Source organism: Syzygium oleosum, unplaced genomic scaffold (assembly GCF_021117445.2).
Source record: "Syzygium oleosum isolate NSW1041296 unplaced genomic scaffold, Sole_v2.1 Sole_v2.37, whole genome shotgun sequence".
Classification (NCBI taxonomy): domain Eukaryota; kingdom Viridiplantae; phylum Streptophyta; class Magnoliopsida; order Myrtales; family Myrtaceae; genus Syzygium; species Syzygium oleosum.
In genome coordinates, this window is record NW_026607521.1 from 504107 (window position 1) to 522578 (window position 18472).

General features: G+C 40.9%; 3 protein-coding genes and 1 long non-coding RNA gene across 4 annotated transcripts; 2 read left to right on the forward strand and 2 right to left on the reverse strand.

The window, feature by feature from the left end:
- Positions 1 to 74: 74 nt before the first annotated feature.
- Positions 75 to 6456, forward strand: LOC115688604 (uncharacterized). The gene is made up of 4 exons (XM_030614479.2): positions 75 to 1280; positions 2820 to 3081; positions 5419 to 5596; positions 5805 to 6456. The coding sequence occupies exons 1-4, from the start codon at positions 155 to 157 to the stop codon at positions 6300 to 6302; spliced, it is 2064 nt and encodes a 687-aa protein (XP_030470339.1). The 5' UTR covers positions 75 to 154; the 3' UTR covers positions 6303 to 6456.
- A 215-nt stretch (positions 6457 to 6671) lies between these two features.
- Positions 6672 to 7723, forward strand: LOC130135769 (uncharacterized). The gene is made up of 2 exons (XR_008815002.1): positions 6672 to 6902; positions 7208 to 7723. It is a non-coding gene; the product is annotated as an uncharacterized LOC130135769 (long non-coding RNA).
- Positions 7724 to 8482: 759 nt separating this feature from the next.
- LOC115688608 (vesicle transport protein GOT1-like) lies at positions 8483 to 12202 on the reverse strand. The gene is made up of 8 exons (XM_056305303.1): positions 12075 to 12202; positions 11804 to 11858; positions 11632 to 11703; positions 10604 to 10695; positions 10413 to 10493; positions 10212 to 10309; positions 10053 to 10134; positions 8483 to 8895 (listed from the first exon to the last, which is right to left on the reverse strand). Exons 3-8 carry the CDS (start codon positions 11660 to 11662, stop codon positions 8857 to 8859), a joined length of 423 nt encoding a protein of 140 aa, XP_056161278.1. The 5' UTR covers positions 11663 to 11703; positions 11804 to 11858; positions 12075 to 12202; the 3' UTR covers positions 8483 to 8856.
- A 954-nt stretch (positions 12203 to 13156) lies between these two features.
- LOC115688601 (uncharacterized) lies at positions 13157 to 18060 on the reverse strand. The gene is made up of 7 exons (XM_030614473.2): positions 17202 to 18060; positions 16101 to 16156; positions 15386 to 15495; positions 15136 to 15295; positions 13921 to 14013; positions 13519 to 13650; positions 13157 to 13398 (listed from the first exon to the last, which is right to left on the reverse strand). The coding sequence occupies exons 1-7, from the start codon at positions 18043 to 18045 to the stop codon at positions 13345 to 13347; spliced, it is 1449 nt and encodes a 482-aa protein (XP_030470333.1). The 5' UTR covers positions 18046 to 18060; the 3' UTR covers positions 13157 to 13344.
- Positions 18061 to 18472: the final 412 nt, after the last annotated feature.

Consider the following 18472-nt stretch of genomic DNA (forward strand, 5'->3'; position numbering starts at 1 on the left):
TAACAATAATAATAATAATTTCTTCGCACCTCTAACTAATTAAATATAAATACACAAAAAAGAAATGACTCTCTTCCTCCTTTAACTGCATCTGGTGAGAATCTCCTAAAACCCCTTCCTCAACCCTCTCTTCCCCGCTCTCTCTCTACTCGACATGGCCGACTCCATCGATTCACCTCCCATGGCTTCGCTCCCTCCACCGCCTGAACTCGCCGGACGCCTCCCTTCTTCCGTCGAAGACCGCCGCGGCACTCTGGTGGGTTCCGCTTCCCCCGACGACCGCGGGTGCGGTGGAGAGCCGGCCGCTGCGTCCGGCGTTGAGGGCGCGGCCGCGAGCTCGTGCCGAGCGCGGGAATCGGGCGGCTCCGCTTTGGGTTCGCCGTCCGTGGGAGTTCCTGCGAGCGTTGCGAACGTGATGGGACCGTCGAGTTCTCCCGAGGCGCGGGAGCCTGTCTGCGTCCAAGGAGTCCTCGGGGAGGACTCTGCGGAGGAAGCCAAGAGGGGCTCCGTCCGCGAAGGTACGGGTTGTTCGTCTTCTTTGGAAACGAATGGAGATGGGGAGTTTCTTGGTAAAGGCAAGGTGTCTGCGATTCTGTTGGAAATTAAGAAGCAGCAGTTGTTGAATGATCTTGAAGGTGGGTCGATCTTCAGGGAGGTGGCCCAGCCGGAGCATGTCGCTGATGAATCCCCCGATATTGATGTGATGATAGCGGGTGCTGCTGATGGAAACATAATTTCCGGGGAGCTGGTGTATACCTGTGACGAGATGGAAGGCGACAACGGAATCGATGGTTCTCTTAGACGTTCATTGAAGATTCAAGTCATCGATGATACCGCATTGATTGAACCCGTCGCGTTCGCTGGAATTGGAAATGGGGGTGACAAGGATATGGGAATGGTGGCGAGCTCTTCAAGATGCACTGAAGGAAATTCTTGTAAAAGTGTGAAAGATGCTGCGGATGGAAAGAAGACTAAACGTCCTCGGAGGAAAGGGAAAGGTGCAAAGCGAGACAATTTAGTGCATTTTGATGAACCTATGGATGCTTGTCAAACGAAGGGAGACGGAACCGAAAGAAGGTACTCAAGGGAAGAAATGGAGGCCCTGAGGTTTGTTAATATTTCAGAACAACGAAAGTTTTGGAGAGAGATTTACAATGGCCTAGGCCCCGTGGCAAGAGAGTATGCAAATCTTGCAAGCTCAAAGCATCAGGCACAGTCTACTTTGAGCTATCATTGCCAGCGTCCGTCCCTTGGGAGGGCACAGGATCCTGGTATTCTTGGTGAGTATCATCACTGTAGTAGCTTGACCCTTGTTCTTTCTTTAGCTGTATTATAATATTATTTCTTTCGATGGAAAGAGAAGCTTGAAATTGAATTAATGATGGTAGTATTTGCTTAAGTTGGTTTACTTCATCTTGGACACACAGATTTCTCACAATGGCTTACCTGTTCAATTTTCATTATGTGATTATCATCGATCATCACACGGCATCGGAATCTGCATAAATGAAACACTTCATTTTTGCAAGGCATTATGTCTGTTTCTGTTTGGAGTATGCATCGTGCACCTTGTCCTCTGTTAATCTCCTTAAGCTGTTTCGTTGGGTTGAAATTGCAAGACACATGCTTTTGGGTTTGAGAATATTATACCATGATAAGATGCTTTATTAGTTAATTTTGATTCTCACTAGAAGAATACTCTAGGTTGGTGTTCCTCTAGAGACAATGTTGTATGATCTTGCTTTTCATGGTGTGTAAGGACCTTTTAACTATTATTTACATAAAGCAGATGAAAAACTCAGGGAAAAATATCCTTCTGATGTGCATGAAGTGAGAACCTCAGGGTTTGGTCCGATTGTGTTTCTTGAATTTGAGAGATGCAACTGAATGTACTTTCTCTGATCATGCTGTTGCATGGGGGTGGTCTTTTGAGCATGCAGTAGGTATTATTTTGACAACTCAATTTCTTCATGGTTGCTTTAGTCTGCCAGTGACAAGGCCGACTGATGTTTCTGATCATAATCTTCTTTTCCTCCCTTTTCATCCTAAGCAAATTCTGGTTTCGTTTCATTTTGCTTTTCTTTTGTGGAGACTGAGTGAATATGCTGATATTCATGACACCAACCGTTGATAACATTTATGAAGTTAATGTTTCCTTAATGATTTGCACCCTCAGTAATTATTCTTGTTTACATCCAGTAAAGGTCTATTATTGAGGGTATTCAGATTAAGCCTTATTAATTTCCTATTCTCTGGCTCTTTCTTGTCTGGTTATCTTTCTCTTGTCATAATCAGCAGAAAAAGCTCTTTTGTATCCCGTGTGATTGCTCTTCCACTCTCTGTTTGAATTCCACTGTTTGTTTTGACAAAATTCAAACTCAAACACATTTCTTAAAATAATCATTTACATAGTCATCTGCCTGATGTGTCAATTTGATGGTTCAAATTTCTGTTCTGAACAGGTGCAATTGCTGGAAGTGCAAGAGGGAATCACGTGAATTTCTTTGTTCCTGCACTAAAGACCCTATATGCAACAAATTGGTCATATGTCTCTTGATTACTTTTCTGTTGTACATTCAAAGCTACTGTTTGTGGTGGAAATGTAAAGAAATCACCACAAGCAATTCGTTTGTAAATAGAACTGATTTTCGCGACAATGAATGGATTTACATTGTTTCCTTTCTTGATGACATGTGTGGACATTGTTGCTCTTATTCTATGCAGCTTGCATTTGGATATATCCCTTGTTCTCTGTTTATGTTCCTCTTGATGCAAAGCAATTTCTTTTAAGAAAACTTGGATTTTGTCATTACTTTCAGGTGAAGCGTGTAAAAAACAGGTTGGTATTGTACTAGAGAACACAGAGGACAGTGAAACAAACTTTATGAATCTGGACCCTGCTTGCGGCCAAAATATTTGTGGGGAAGATGGTGATATTATAGAAGAAGGGGGAGAGGAAGATAGTGATGACAGTGATGAATACTTTGCTAGCATCCAAAGACCAGCCTTTTTGGTTGAGGGAGAACCCAACTTTGATGCTGGGCCTCCAGAAGATGGGTTAGAGTTTCTTAAGCGAGTCAGGTAAATGTTTCTTATTCATCTTAGACATTAAATAAGTCCAATTCTCTCAACAGTGTTTGCTAATCTTCCTTCCCACGCCCTTTCTGTTCCAATTTCAGTACTATTTAGCTATGTGAGGAGAGTGAATGACATAAACGTTAGCATGGTCGAGAGCAAAGGCATCAGGACTATGGCGGACCCAGAATTTCACCTTTTTTCTTTTTTTTTTTTGGGGGGGGAAGAGAGAGAGAGAATTTCAACTTAAGATATATAAACTTTCCTATAAATATCAGAACTGAGAGGCTGATGGTGTTGCTTCAAGACTGGATAAATTAGAGAGACATTATCAGTAAGTTGTAGAGATGTGAGACTGTGGTTTGTAGATGCTCAGTGAGCAGATGGGATTAGTAGAAGTGCCAACACGCTTAGGGTTAGAGGGCCAATGAAGACTGCATGCATAGGTGGTGACCTAGAAGAAAATTGATGTTATGAAATTTAGGAGGATATAGTAGCAATGATGTGAAAAGAGAGTGATGTAGTGCACCTGGGTTTGTTATTACAATAGTGGGCAGATTGCGAGATTGAGACATAGTTTACAGGATAAATGTATGCTAAGATATCTAGTGCGGGAAGGGGTGGTATTTCACTTGTTGAGAAAGCAACAAAAAAGGGGATTAGTGAGTTTGTTAATTTGGCATGCATTACCTTTAAATGTTCATCTACAGTCATTATGGAAATTCAGTGGCTCTTTTAGCAGCTTCTAATCGATGTGAATTTAGTCAATTAAAGTAACGGTATGGTATTTTTTTAATTATTTCCTATGATCCCAAGAGCCTGAATCTAGTCAAGAATGTAGAGTAATTTTTAACCAATCTACCTTCGACATTGAAAGTAACGGAACATGCAATAATTTGTCTAAAACAAGCTGACCCTTTTACCAGTATGTAGCGGGGACGATTGGATCATCAAGAGTGATCCTGCAATTAAGAGTGGGCAAAATTTGTATGATGTATCTGTTTTACAGTTTGAAAGTGGGTGTCGTGACCCTTGTAACGCTGGATTGATACTTGAGGACCCACCGAAGAGAGCTTACACCACTGAAATTTTGTTAGATTTTTTCTCTCACACTCGCCTTAAATTGATCCTTCTAAGCCATGTCTCTCATATTAGGACTCTTGTATTATTCTTTTTAATGATATATACTAGTTGTCGGAGGGCAAGAGATATGGTTGTGCTATGTCTCTGGATTGGAGAGGCGGATATACTTTGTTGTGTAACGCTCCTCTTTCTTCAAGCATCTGTAATGCATCAAGTTACCTCTGTTCACGGCACATTTTAGATTTTGCTAATGAGATCGAGTGATCAATTTAACTTAGAGCATGCTTGTGGCGGTCATTGTTCGGGCTGATAATAACTAATGGGTGGGTGATAAGATTCATTTTGTAGAGTGGATACTTCCTTTTCACGAGGAATGAAGTGCAGTTCCTTTCATGTTTTAATTTACTTCGCCGACATAAAAAAAGGGCCCATCTGTATTTCGTCTCATAAGATGCACCAGGCAAACATGAAACGCTCCTTTAGACTTAGCGCACAAAGTATATATCTTAAGGTTTAGTGGTAAAATTAATGTTGGGAGGAAGAAACCTAAAGCACTTGGTGACCATCTACTTTCTTTTGAGTGATACCATATTTCCATGATGGCCCTTTCTCGTTTTTTCCTATTGGTAGCTAATATGTAGTAATATAGAAAGAAGTGAAGAAACAAAAGCAAAGCAAAGTGCCCTGGATAGCTGTCTCGTATGAATACTATCATACAAATATGATGTTCCAACATTGTGTTTGAACTATAATATAGGTCTTCTCACCAGGTTATTCTTCTAGCATTGCCAAGAATTAGGGTCAGAGCAAAGAAATGGCTTTGATATGACCACTGTATGGTTGAAACCTGTCGGCTCATACGGCCCATAAATATGCATGCTGCATTCAACGGACAAGATAGCACGACTACTTCTAGGTGAGAAGGTTTACTTCCACTGATAATCAGGCATTGTGTGAAGCTGATGTTTGCAACTTTTGAAGCCAGTTTTATAAAATGATGGCAGCTTGTGCCAGTAGTCCCTGCACATTAGTCGAGCAACGCATGGATGTACACAAAACAATGACTATCTGACAACTTCTCACCCTCCTACTGAACACGAATCATAGTGGCAGCTTCCCTTTCTTTTTGCTTTCTGATGCTGTCGATCCTTCATATGGTTTTCACTGCTTACAACTTGAAAGAAGAATTATTAAAGTGTTCTTGCACTAGTCTTAGACCTTTGGCAAGGCTCTAATTATGGATGCATTGTCTTGTCTTAGGTGGGAAGCTGCACAGATTCCGAATGTGAAGGTAGCCAAGCTTGATCAGAGTAAATTCCACAAAGAACAGAGCTCTTACATGCCTGTAATACCTGAGATTGCCAAGTGTCCAGAACACTTGATGCCACTGAAACAATGGGAGGATGCTTTTCTTGCAGATTTTTCAATGTTGAGGAGGGTATGCTCTTTATATTTATGTATATATGTGTGGTGCTTGTCTTTGTTCCTAGCTAGATTACTTATCATAGATAGTTCTGTTCCTGGTGAAATGTCAGTTGAAATCTTTTGCACGCTGATAGGTGACAACTTATGGTGCCATTCCACGCTGTGTTGCTTCTTACTTCATATAACTGGAAAAAAGTGCTCATGGTTACCTTATTTTACAGGCCTTGTCAAGTGTTGAGACTACCGGTGCTGAAATTTTAGGGGAACAACGATCTTTGATTAAGGTCGCAGAGGAGTACTCTGTTCAACATCCCAAAAGTGATGCTTCTGAAAATTTCAGCGGCTGTCAAACTGCTCGGGAGGTTGATGAAGCAGTCCCTAATCCTAGTCGGAAATCTCTTGGCAGTGAAAAAAGTGAAGACCCCACTTTATCCGCGATACTTGGGATGGACTCGGTAGCTAGAGTATCCATGCTCAGGAAACGTATAAACTCGGTGGATGCCGCAAGCCTTCTTTCAAGAAACGATTGTCTGTGGCTCTTTGCTCTGTGCGCCGCTGTGGACACCCCATTGGATGCCGACACTAGTGCATCTCTCCGGAGTTTGCTCCGGAAATGTGCGAGCTTGCGAACTCAGAAGGCTGAGCTGGACGATGAAGTTATAATGCTGAATATTCTGGCCACAATTTCCGGCAGGTATTTCGGCCAGTCAGATAATTGAAGCTTTCTGCCACAACCATAGCTGTGCTCTATTTTTGAATATCAATCTCATCGATATCGTCGATCTCAGTTAAACTATTATAATTTGTTTATGTTCCTGTTTTGTATTTTCTGCTAATCTTGCTAGTCTGAGTACAATATCTCAATTACAACTAGAGGTGACAATCAATAAGTTGGGTTGGGTTTGAGTGGTTCTTAAATGGGTTCAACCTAAATCCACCCATTTAACTCATATTCACCCATTTATCTTATGAACAATTTAAATGGCCCATACCCAACATAATTCAGGTCCAATTCTAACCTACCCACATAATCCACCCGAAAAACAGAGAAAAAGGTTTTTTCTTTAAATAAATAAACAAAAAATTAAACAAATCTGCATAGTTAACTTGATAATTAGACCCCTAAAAAAATTGATACGACAGCCGATCATTGCTCATCGTGTTGTTGCTCCTCCTGTTGTTGTCGCCCGCTCCACCGATCGCTGACGTTGTGGGTCCTCCTTGCTTGTTTCTTCAATTTGCGTCTTCTGTTTGTGTTCTCGATCCTTTTGTGCGGTGTTCTTCCTCGATCAGAAGGTTCTCTATCTGGCTTCCAAAAGGTCATGTCTCGTCGCTCCTCTTTTGACTTTCTTTCGATGTCGTTTTTTCTATTGGCAATCGAAGGTGTTTTCAGATACGTGCGCGTTGATCTCGATATTACAATGTTAAAGAGTCATCGCCTTGCCAGTCTCGGTCTGGATCTGACTCGATCATCCGAGGTTATTTGGACGTCTTCTAGCTTGGTTTTTCTAGGGGTTGTTCACGTCGTCTGGATACATGGGAAAAGGCCGATTGGCTTTTTGGTTGAAATATTTTGTAGGTTAGCAACAGAAGACCATCTTGTTCTGCTTTCTTGGTCTTGAAGGAAACTTGAAGAAAGGAAATGATGAAGACGCCCCCAATCGATAAAGCAATGACCCAACTTCCTGACAAACTAGAGAAAGATGCCCAGCAGATGGATTTATTTATGGCTTTGAGTTACATTATGTAACTTCACATGTCAAAAAGTATCTTCTTCAGGAGGCCGCAGAGAAAAACGACACCACAAGAAGGCGTGGGATGAGGGATTACTAAGAGGAGGATGAAGGTGGTTGCCGACGGCGACGGCGGAAGTGTGATCGGCCATCACAGGCGACATTGCCGCAGGCGGAGGGGCACCGACAGCATCGGTTCCCCCACTTCTTCGACATCATAGTTCTCCGTTTCTTTACCTTTTTTAAAAAATATATATATACTTTTTCAGCTAATAACCTTTTTAAGCTTAAATGGGTTTATCTTTAAACCCACCAAAACCCACATCTAGTTGGGCTTTGACAATGTGAACCCACTCTAACCTGTTTTTAAATTTTCAAACAACCCATATATTACCTAGTCCATTGAATTTTAGTTAAAGAAATGGGACCTGAATTTTTGCCAGCTCTAATTACTACCCAGTTTCCTAGCAAATGGAGCAAGACCAGCCTAGGGGCATAAAATGATAGATAATAACATGCACAACACCACATAAACCAAGGGAAAAGGGGCTTCTCAATCGAATATGACAAGGCGGGTGCATTGATGAAATTATGCAGAAGTAGAAGGAAATTCTCTTTTATTTAAATAAGGGATAAGTGCATTCAAAGTCTTAAAACTTATCACGAAAGTACAATTAAGTCCTAAAACTTTCAAAAAGTGCAAACAAGTCCTAAAACTTACCACGAAAGTGCACTTGAGTCCTAAAACTTTAAAAAAGTGCAAACAAGTCTTAAAATTTGTCACAAAAGTGCAAACAAGTCCTAAAACTTATCAAATTGGTTCAATCAAGTCCTTTCATTGATTATACTTTTTGAAAGTTTTAAAACTTATTTGTATTTTTCTGACAAGTTTTAGGACTTGTTTGCACTTTTAAGACAAGTTTTATGACTTATTTGCACTTTTTGAAAGTTTTAGGACTCAAGTTCACTTTTGTAACAAGTTTTAGGACTTGTTTACACTTTTTAAAAGCTTTAGGACTTAAATGCACTTTTGTGATAAGTTTTAAGATTTCTAGTGTACATATCCCTTTAAACAAAGCACCTCGCTTCCATATACACAAACCACACACGCCGAGAGAGAGAGAGAGAGAGAGAATCAACTTGAAATGAAAATTTACTGTTCGACAGAAAGGGGAAAAACCGAGCAAAGCTATATTTTTTTGGTATATGGACAGTGCTATGCAAGGTTAGATTACATCTTTTTGCAACAAATCAAAATCTAATTGTTCACTTATAATCTGGGAAAAGAAGCCCAAGGGATGCAGTCGAGGATGGTCAATCATCACCACCAAACGAAGGAAAGAGACACTACAGATCCCGCTACATCACGTAAAATTTCCTTCTTCCTCATTCATATAACACGAGTCATGACACCTTCTATCAATTGCCATTTCCAACGAGAGAGAGGCAGAAAAAATTTGTCTCCATAAATCCATATGTTACATGGGGGCTTAAAGCAGACACAAAAACCAGAGGTATTGCCCGCTCTGCAAGTTCAGAACTATACGGGCACACGTCTCCCTCGGTAACGATCAAAGAACTGCAAAAACCAAACAGAACAGCATGTGAATGGGATGTTATATAATGTACCACATGACCATATATCTGAGATATTTTTATTACGCAATGGTAATTATGAATGCTCATTAAGTAAAACAACAGGCACTTTTCCCTTAGCCCCCAAATTCAACTGGATAAACAAGAATATCATTACCCTTTCGCCATCCACTTTCAAAAAATCTTATCTGCGGCATTTTCTGTTCAATCAACAAGATCTGCCATGTGCAATTTCAAACGCATGTTGCCAAACGAAAAGAAGCCATGAAAAAAATGATGATAGCGTTCCACTTGAACATAAATCATGAAACTGACTAGTGGAAAGCAGCCAAATTTGGCAATGCAAACCACTTTGCCAGTGCAGGAGGTTACATGGAATTATACTATTCCTCTCGTATACCAAATGCTACGTAATAAATCGCATGTTTTAAGTGCTTTTAACTAGTCACCTTCTTTTATGTCCACAAAAAAAAAAGCTTATGTATCGTTGTTCCATCAAATCTAACGATATAGCTCACATATCATAGCTCAATCTATATTCTGAAGTTGGAGCTAAACATTTAAATGGTCGCAGCTGTTCAAATAGAGAGAGTCCACACAGCTGGGCATCATTTACCATGATGAGACCCACCATTCACTCAACTAAGCTTTCTAAAGAGACTATCATGATCAATTATTCCTCATAGTAGATTGAAAGTAGCTTTATCATTACATTTCTGGATGAACAGAACTCTATGATAGCATCATGCCAAGGTTGCTTCACATTTTAAACTTTCAGACCCTGTCCAGAATAACACGAACCGAGTTGGACAACCACCTATGTCCACAAATAAATCCTAGCATTTCCAAAGGACAAAAGTGATGATAAATGGAGTTGTGCACATATTCAAATTTAATTTTCACAAAATACACAATTGAATGTATGACACCAACACGAAAACAACTTTTTAGCAAGCCATATGTTGAAGATTTTGAGGACTGATAAATGTCATTATAGTTCATCATCCTCTGTTCATTTTTCACATTCACCAAAGAACCAAAAATGCCATGCCCCAATGTTTATAATAACAAAGCATAACCACCAAAAGCGCTGCTTGCAATATAGGACCCAAAAAAAACTGAGAAAACAGATAGCCATACCGATCTAATGTATGGCTGCTGAATTAACCAACCGAGGATAGGTATCCTTTGCAGAAAAACTGCTAGAGTCGGCCAGAAACCACTGCAGACAGAGAGCTAGCTTAATTTAAGTTAAACAGACAACAATTTTGAGACTGCCAACAAATGAAAGGAGCAGACCTGAAAAGAACGACAAAACCATATGATTCCACAATCATGCCAAGAATGGGCCATCCTATAATAACGAAGAAGAAGCCAACACCAAACGAGATTGTTCCCTGGACATCAAGAAAGATAGAAAGTGTCAAAAGGAAGATTACAGTACAGGAGGACAGCTTTATATGCCAAGAGTTTCTATGAAGAGTTGGGGAAGACTTGAACCTTGAAGTTTTGCCTTTTCATAAAGAACTGCATGGTCGACTTCGGTCCTATAGTCAAAGAGACTCCTGATATGAAGAGAATCTGATTGAGAGGGAAAAGGGCCAGTTAAATGGAAACCCTACCAAAACTAGGACAACAAGAACACAACGAAAGACAGTGCCACACTACAGAAACCAGGGAAAGAAACTCACATTTCCCATGGCAAGCAGTCCCTTGTCAAAAAAGAAGACGATCCCCAGAAATGAGAAGAAGATACCAAATCCAGTCAAGCCTAGCCCGATTTCTGATCACAACGAAGAAGTTTGAATGACACTGGTGATCAAAGGCACAAATACTAACTGTAAAAGAAAATTTGAGTCTCATGCAAAGAGCAATGCATGTCAAGAGTAACACCTATTAGGTACCAAAACAGCAACTTTGTCTAGTAATTAGTCAGTTACAGTCATAGAGTCGTAGACAATTTGAAGAACTGAAAATGGTAGAAAATCTGAAGGAGGGGGCAGAGGAGATCAGACCATTTCCCAGCGCATCATCAACTGAATTTCCAGATGACACTTGTTCCCTTTTTACTTTTTGTGGACTGAAGAAATTTGAGATTAGACATAAAAGGTTCGAATATGATTACCACGGTTTGCTAAATCAACCAGAAACCTACAGAATCCCTCCCAACTCATAATTCATAAGCTAACATGGACTAGACATTCAAATCCATCAAAATAACATAGATTAGTCCTTTATTTAATAATTAAGTTCAAAACTGAAGCAAGGCTAAATGGAGCAGTTGCATCACATTGCACTAGAGATACAAATACAGCATATAGCATAACTACATCCCACAAACACTCAAAACAGATCCAGTTTAAACATAGAGTCCCACATGACTTCATTTGACATTTATTTCTGCCAAAAAAAGCGAGAAAAACTAGGAGAGGACCCATTTCAATCGGAGTTTGAGCCGCCAATTACAAGCACAATGACGAATGTCACCTAACAGAATCCTATCCCGCAGATATTATCACACAAGAGTAAAAACAAACTTCAGAAGCGACGTTCCCAATAGTAATAGTCTGCATGCACATTCACCTAAATCTTTGATCTGATTTACCAAATAGTCCCAATTCTCATTTGTCGTGCCAATCAACTCAACAAACATCATACTAGACGGATATAAATGGCTGAATAGAAGGAAGAGCAGCAAAAGGAGAGAGATCTCACGGACTTTTGCGGTCATTCATCTCGAACGAAACCATCGCGACAGCTACCGGCGGCGCTCCACTGCCCAAACAACGAGCTGGAATCGACAGTAGAAACCGGCGAAAGAGGAACCGTCAGATAAGAGCGACGGAAGCAACTCGAAAGCGGTGCTTGAAATGAGGAGCGAGAACAAGTACCTCGGTGAATCCAAAGCAGACGCAACCGATCGGAACGGAGATCGCCGCAACGAACCTGCGCAGAAAGTGATGAATGGAACCGAGCAGAAACCAATCAAATACGAGCTAAAAACAGGTTAACCGAATCGAATCGAATCGAACGCAATGTTCCGGTGGGAAAGCCGAGCGGGAAAGCCCTAGCTTGAGCTCGGTGTGGTCCTTCTCGGCATCCGAGACAGAGGAACGAGACGTGGATCTGGGAGCAGAAAGGAAGAAAGAGAGAGGAGCTCACCTTTCACTGGCACGCAGAAGCAGAAGCAGAAGAAGAGGAAGAAGCAGAAGAAGAAGAGGAGGAGGAGGAGGAGATCGGTGAAGAAGACGAAGGAAAATGGAGATGAGGGAGAGATTCGTAACTAACGGTTTTTTATACTTTATTATTTCTTTTATGATGTCACCGGACGAATGAGAAAATTATCCAATGTCCCGTTTCTTCTTCTTCTCCTTCTTCTCTTTCTTTTTAAGTTTTGTCTTCGTGAGTTATTATTGAAAAAGAATTCATATTATCTAAAAATTCATTGAGATACATTTTCATTTTTTGTCCAACGAGCTGTACTTTCAAAATAATTTAAAGTCCTCTATTTATTAGAGATCTCAAATGTAACCTTCTTTAAATTGCTAGTTTGTTTGATTTTTTCCGTTGTGCTCATTTTTCGTTTTTAAGTTTCTCCAATTGCTGAAGCTGCATAAAGTGTAAATAAGTCGACTTCAAAAAATATATATATATATATATTTTATCATTCGATAATATTTAATTCAAATGAAATTTAGCAATCCTACTTTTCACAAAAGCCGAATGGGTTATGACGACCGCACAAAACACGTTTTTCCAACCATCACAGCATGTCTCTCTACTTTAAAACTGCCAACTGATGATCACGTGGCAGCGGAATTTTCCAAGCCCAGGACTTTCATGGACAATTCCCCTCTTTGAACATCAAGCAAAACCTACTTATTCACAGTTCAGGAATGGCTTCTGCAATAACACAGTCCCACGATTCCAACTTCAAAAAGGCTCCCCATCGGCAGTCCTTGGCCACGGTCAGCTGCGATGTGCCCATCCATACAAAGCATAGACCACAAAACAGCCCCCACCTGCAGAAAAACAAATGAACAACCGTGCTGGCTTTCCACGATCATGACTAAGAAGGCTAGATTGCCCTATCCAGAACACATGGCCAAGTGCACTCGTCCGAAATGGGTGTTGCGGGAGTGAACATTGGGATATTACCAGAAAGAACCCAGGGATCAGCTGACTTGTGATGAAAGGAATAGCATACAAGTATTGCCACAAAGAGGTAAAGGGGAAACAAGAGATTGAACAGCAGGTGGAACTATACCAACCACTTCCCAGTGACTTCTATAGTTTAAATAGATGTTTATTGAGGACCCATCGATACAGTGCCACGGTGTTTTTCTGACAAGAATGGTATGAAAAGAATACAACGTACAGTTGCTCTTGTACTCATCAAAAGCAAACTTATTGTTTTCTTTTTTACCTAGTTCTATGAAAGGCTTCTTTCATAATGGTCACCAGCACCATCATCAAGAGAAAGTTCCTACAAGAACAAAATTAAAAAAATCATTAAAAAGATTGCACCCCATAAATTTAACTTGCCTAAGAGCCAAATAAATCCAATCAGAGAAACTTCATAATGATTTTAGTCAAGAGACCATACCAAACCCAACGCTTCTGCCAGACTTTTAGGTCGCTCTTCTCCACAAACACCAACAAGCATGTTCAGTAGATACTCCCTCTGTTCCGGCTTTAATTGTTTTTCGAGGCCCAGAGCCACCATTTCCATCTCAGGCTACAAAAATAGAGGGATAAGAATTATAAATAAGACAGATAACATAGATAGTCATGCAATTAAATAAATAAAAAAAGGCCATCTTTTAGGAGCAAAAACTGCATCTACTAACAGCTAATAAACTGGACCTGCATAAAGCATGTATCTATGCTAATTTGAAGTCAAACAGTTGAAACAAGCAAAGATACTTTGGTCACATCTGTATGTATAATAACTCTGAAGATGAATCAAAGCTCGCGGAATAGATAAAGTTTCTGACAGGGAACATACAGAAAAATCTCTTGGAGGGAATATTTGGTGAAGAACACAAATACTTGACAGGTGAGCTAGTGCTTCAGAATGTTCACCTTGCATTTCCAATGCCTGCAATAAAATGTGCAAGTTGTTTATGACGAAATCATGAGGCAGCAGAATATGGATGTTGCCTTAGATGGCTTCAACTCTTCAAAAATATAAATTCCCCATAAATGATCCACCCTGTGGGTCACTGGTTCTATAATTCATTCTTTGTCTACGGTTTTACTGAAAAGTTTCCAAAATAATAGTTTTCATCTTCACGTTTCTTTTTTCCTAAACAGTATGCTTGGTACCGATGACAATTCACACAATCCACATACTTCCATGCACTTTATTTTAATTCAGATTCAAAACCTAAAAGGCAAGAAAAGTAGTTCACATAATTTCATTTTTCCTCTTATTCCGGCTTGAGCATGGTGAAATCAGCCCTCTCTTGTTCTCTAATATTCAAGGAAACTGTTCTTAGCTTTCAAAATATTCGAAAACAGGGTGGGCTACCAAACATGTTCCCAAACCAGTTCTTTTACTTCCATGGAAAATGACAACTTAAAACTGAAATGTTTCCAATAACCAAATAGCACTGATGTTCCAAAGTTCAATCCCAGGATTAATCTAAAGTTCATTGCTCTTACTTTTGCTACAAGAAGGATTGTTACTGAAGAAATTATGCAACCAATTTCTCCCGCATCTCTTAATCGGTTTTCCACCATACCAGCTAATACAAGAAGGATTAATCTAAAGTTCATTGCTCTTATTTTTGCTACAAGAAGGATTGTTACTAAAGATATTATGCAACCAATTTCTCCCACATCTATTAATTAGTTTTCCACCATATCAGCTAATACAAAGAAACAATGTGCCTCTCCATTTAGGAATTCACGACCTGATTATTGAAAAATAATTGAAAGATCGTGTCTTTTGTAAGTATTTTATGGGTTGAGCAATATCATAAACCACCTTTCGAGATATCAATCGTGTTATACAACTTTCATTGCTTCTCTTAATTCCTTGCGCATGTTGTCACAAAGCCTGATAACGAGAAAGTTATGACACACATTTAGGTAGTAGAAAGTCTTTCTTTCTTCTTAAGCATAACTAAGTTCCCAAATTCTCAAAAGCCACAACGGCTCAAGAGTGCTGCTTTACATGCTTAGGATGTGACTAGATACCAACAGGAGAAATATTTACCCAAGCTTGTAGAAAACCAGATCGTGTACGTGCAGCAACAGTGGCAGACACAATTCTTGCTGCACGAATATTCTCAAGCCCTATGTTCCCAGCAAGCCCAACAAGGAATTGCCTAGGATCTTCCCCATCTATCTCTAAAGAGATGGATTGACCTGAAGAACTATAAATTTCTTAGAAAATTGTAACTTCAAAAGATTAAAAGAGATGGCCAAGAACAACTAGATAGAGGGTGCGGTCTAAAAGTACATACTGATTGCACATATTCAGAACAAAGTCAACAGACACACGATAAAATGAATCCCGAGTGTTTTCTGTGCCAAAGGAGACTCTGATTCCAGAAGTCCTGCATATGCGACGCAACTGCTCATCCATACAGGCAAAGAGAAGCCCAGAATGTCATTAATGGATCACCTAATAAACAACTGGTGCTGAGGAAAAACCATTATGCAACAAATAGAGAAAACTCCAATTATAAAAAACCCAAGGTGTGTAATTTGGTCATAGTATGGAGAAACTGAGACGACATGGGAGGATGACAAATGAATCAGCAATCTCTTCCTTGAACTGGCATAATTGCACTAAATTAAGGGCATTCAATTAACCTTAGACAGCATACAACTTGCAGACGATGTGCACAAGTCAGGATAGGTTTTTGGAACAAAAAACAAAAAATGCAAAATTTCCTCAGTTCTTGGAAACAGAGCATGAATATAGTTGTCCTGAAGAGAAGTGATTTTCCCTTGGTTATTTTAATTAATATGCTGCAAATTTTCAAATACCATGTTTAGAAATAATTGTGCATAATCAAATAATTCAGTGCGAACCTTCTTATTCATAAAATTCTTCATTTTGACTGATGAAACTTACTAATAAAAGAGCAGCAGGAATTACAAACCCATGGGAATTATAAATATGTCAGCAAAATGCTTCATGACAAATATTTAACAAGTCATAAGAGGACTAACTTGAACTATGTCAGCGACCATGATGTCCTTTCCACGCAATCTATTGTCGACAATTTCTGCATAACAATTTTTGTAAGTTGCCTTGAAGATATAATTGAAGGCAATTGTAATTGAGAACATACAGGCAATAAATGTTTCCCATTCACATGCAGAGAACCAGTCAAATAATGTTAAACTCTGGGAAGAAAAAATTGCCATCAAAGGCCAGATGTAACCAAAATAGCAGAAGACTCGAGGAAATTAGAAGACTCAGCAGCTGCAATAAGTACGACAAGAATCTAAGCATGAAGATACAGAGGCATATCCTTCTATATGACCAGAAAGGCCTATAACTGACGCCAGCATGCACCAACAGTACCTCTGAGTGCAAATTCCCCAAATCATTGGCCAGCTCGGATTCCCCATCATGTTTAGTCAAGCAGTGCACAATGAAAGAAGAGTAAACAACGCATACCGTCTATTTAACACCAGAGCTAAGATAATGAAGGCCAGACCGTTAGCTTGTATTGAGCAATGCAGAGCATCCTAGAAGACCGAAGTTAGTGCCTGCTAAAGTCTGACTAAGGTAAAAGGAAGGGGGCTAAAACTGACGCGAGCATGCACCAGCAGTACCTCTGAGTGCAAATTCCCCAAATCATTGGCCAGCTCGCATTCCCCATCATATTAAGTCAAGCAAAGCACAATGACAGAAGAATAAATAACGCATAGCGTTATTTGATCACCAGAGATAAGATATTGAAGGCCAGACCGTTAGCTTGTATTGAGCAATGCAGAGCATCCAAGAAGACCGAAGTCAGTGCCTGCTAAAGTCTGAATAAGGAAAAGGAAGGGGACTAAAACAAATTTCTTCTGCATTGTAAATTCCATTTCTTTATTGGGTTAATGTTAGCGACGGATTCCCAAACTCTTTATCTGAGCAGTCTGGTTCTCTATGCCCTATTCATATCAACCCATAATTCTAGAGCTGAGCACCCAATTCCATGCAGTCAAACGTTGATAACAGGCACAAATAAAAGTTTAGTACGGTGCAGTGTCTCCAACAGACTAGCAAGGAAACAACAATCAATTATTCTAAATGTCAAGACAGCAACAAGCACAGACCTCGCACCAATCTGTTGGCCTCCCTCTGATAATACTCCTTATCCACCACCGAATCCACGGCCGACGAGGTCGTCGTGGCTGGCCACCATTCAGGCAACTTCTCTTCAAGCCGAGGCGTGAAATTCCCACGCCTTCTCTGTGGAGGCCTATCGACAGTGCCCCGCGATGCAGGCGAAAGGGGATTATCCAAAACCCTAGAGCCATCAATCTCCTTCCTCGTCGCAACAACCACCTCCCTGCCACCAAGGCTCCTGTCTCTCCTAACCACCACAGCTTCATTCTTCGTATACCCGAACCGCGACCTGAATCCCAGCACCAACTGAACCACGACCTTGAGCGCGAAAACGGCCACAAAGCTTAGAGCCACCACACTCCCGACGAACTGGATGGTGGACCTCCGGCAGGATATCACCATCCTATTATCGTCGTCCAGAGCGACGAGCGTGCTCAGGTCGGCGTACGCATCTCTGCCGGCGGAGACGAGAGAACCGAAGCTGGATTTGGCACGGGCGGAAAGGCTAGTGAAGTCGATGGTGAGCTCGACGCTGCGTTCGTCGGAGGCGACGAGCATGGGGGACCTGGCGTCGGAGGCGTCGGGGTTGGGGAGGAGGGGCCCCCGGCGGCGGCGATGGTGGCGCCGCGGCTTCTTGGAGCAGGAGACGGAGAAGAGACGAAGCGGAGGAGGAGGTGGAGGAGCGATGGAGTGGCTTCGCAGCCATTGGCGGTGGCGGCGGAGGTGGTGGAGGTGGCGGCGGTTGAGCACGGAGCAAGAAGAGGAGGAGGAGGAGGAGGGGGAGGAGGAGGGAGGGAGGAAGAGGAGGGAGAGGGAGTGAAGAGAGGTCATTGAATTTGGGGGAAATGAAAGAGATTGAGACAAAAAAAAAAAAGCAGAGACACACCGTAGCTGTTTTGGAGAAGAAAAGCCGAATCCAGCCGGCCAATGGCAGCAAATCTCAAGTCTTAGCACACAACAAAGCCAGGTATCACCGTACAACTTTGTTTCAGTCATTGTTTGTGAGAAATCGTCCCTTGAGATGGTTGAAAATTAGATGAATCTATCGAGGGTTTTTTGGGAGGGAAAAACCAGAGACGAGAAAATCTATAAGAATTTCCCCTTCTGTGGATCGAAGAAGAACAATAGAAAAGATGGCCGCACCTAAGAACAGTAGAAAAGTTGACCGTCGAGGGCAATAAATTTAGAAATCTCGTATTCAGCTGTCTTCCATTCCATGAGATCGATAGTTCGAGTCGAAATCTCTGCTCGGGCAAAG

Bases quoted from the DNA above. Each gene is read 5' to 3' on its own strand.
- LOC115688604 (XM_030614479.2), top strand. From the start codon at position 155: ATGGCCGACTCCATCGATTCACCTCCCATGGCTTCGCTCCCTCCACCG. The intron at 1,281-2,819 runs GTGAGTATCATC...CATTACTTTCAG, and splicing joins ACAGGATCCTGGTATTCTTG to GTGAAGCGTGTAAAAAACAG. The intron at 3,082-5,418 runs GTAAATGTTTCT...GTCTTGTCTTAG, and splicing joins GAGTTTCTTAAGCGAGTCAG to GTGGGAAGCTGCACAGATTC.
- LOC115688608 (XM_056305303.1), bottom strand. From the start codon at position 11,662: ATGGTTTCGTTCGAGATGAATGACCGCAAAA. The intron at 10,494-10,603 runs GTGAGTTTCTTT...CCTCTCAATCAG, and splicing joins GACTGCTTGCCATGGGAAAT to ATTCTCTTCATATCAGGAGT. The intron at 10,310-10,412 runs GTTCAAGTCTTC...CTTGATGTCCAG, and splicing joins TGAAAAGGCAAAACTTCAAG to GGAACAATCTCGTTTGGTGT.
- LOC115688601 (XM_030614473.2), bottom strand. From the start codon at position 18,045: ATGACCTCTCTTCACTCCCTCTCCCTCCTCTTCCTCCCTCCCTCCTCC. The intron at 13,651-13,920 runs GTATGTTCCCTG...CTATTTTTGTAG, and splicing joins TCCCTCCAAGAGATTTTTCT to CCTGAGATGGAAATGGTGGC. The intron at 13,399-13,518 runs GTATGGTCTCTT...TTGTTCTTGTAG, and splicing joins TGGCAGAAGCGTTGGGTTTG to GAACTTTCTCTTGATGATGG.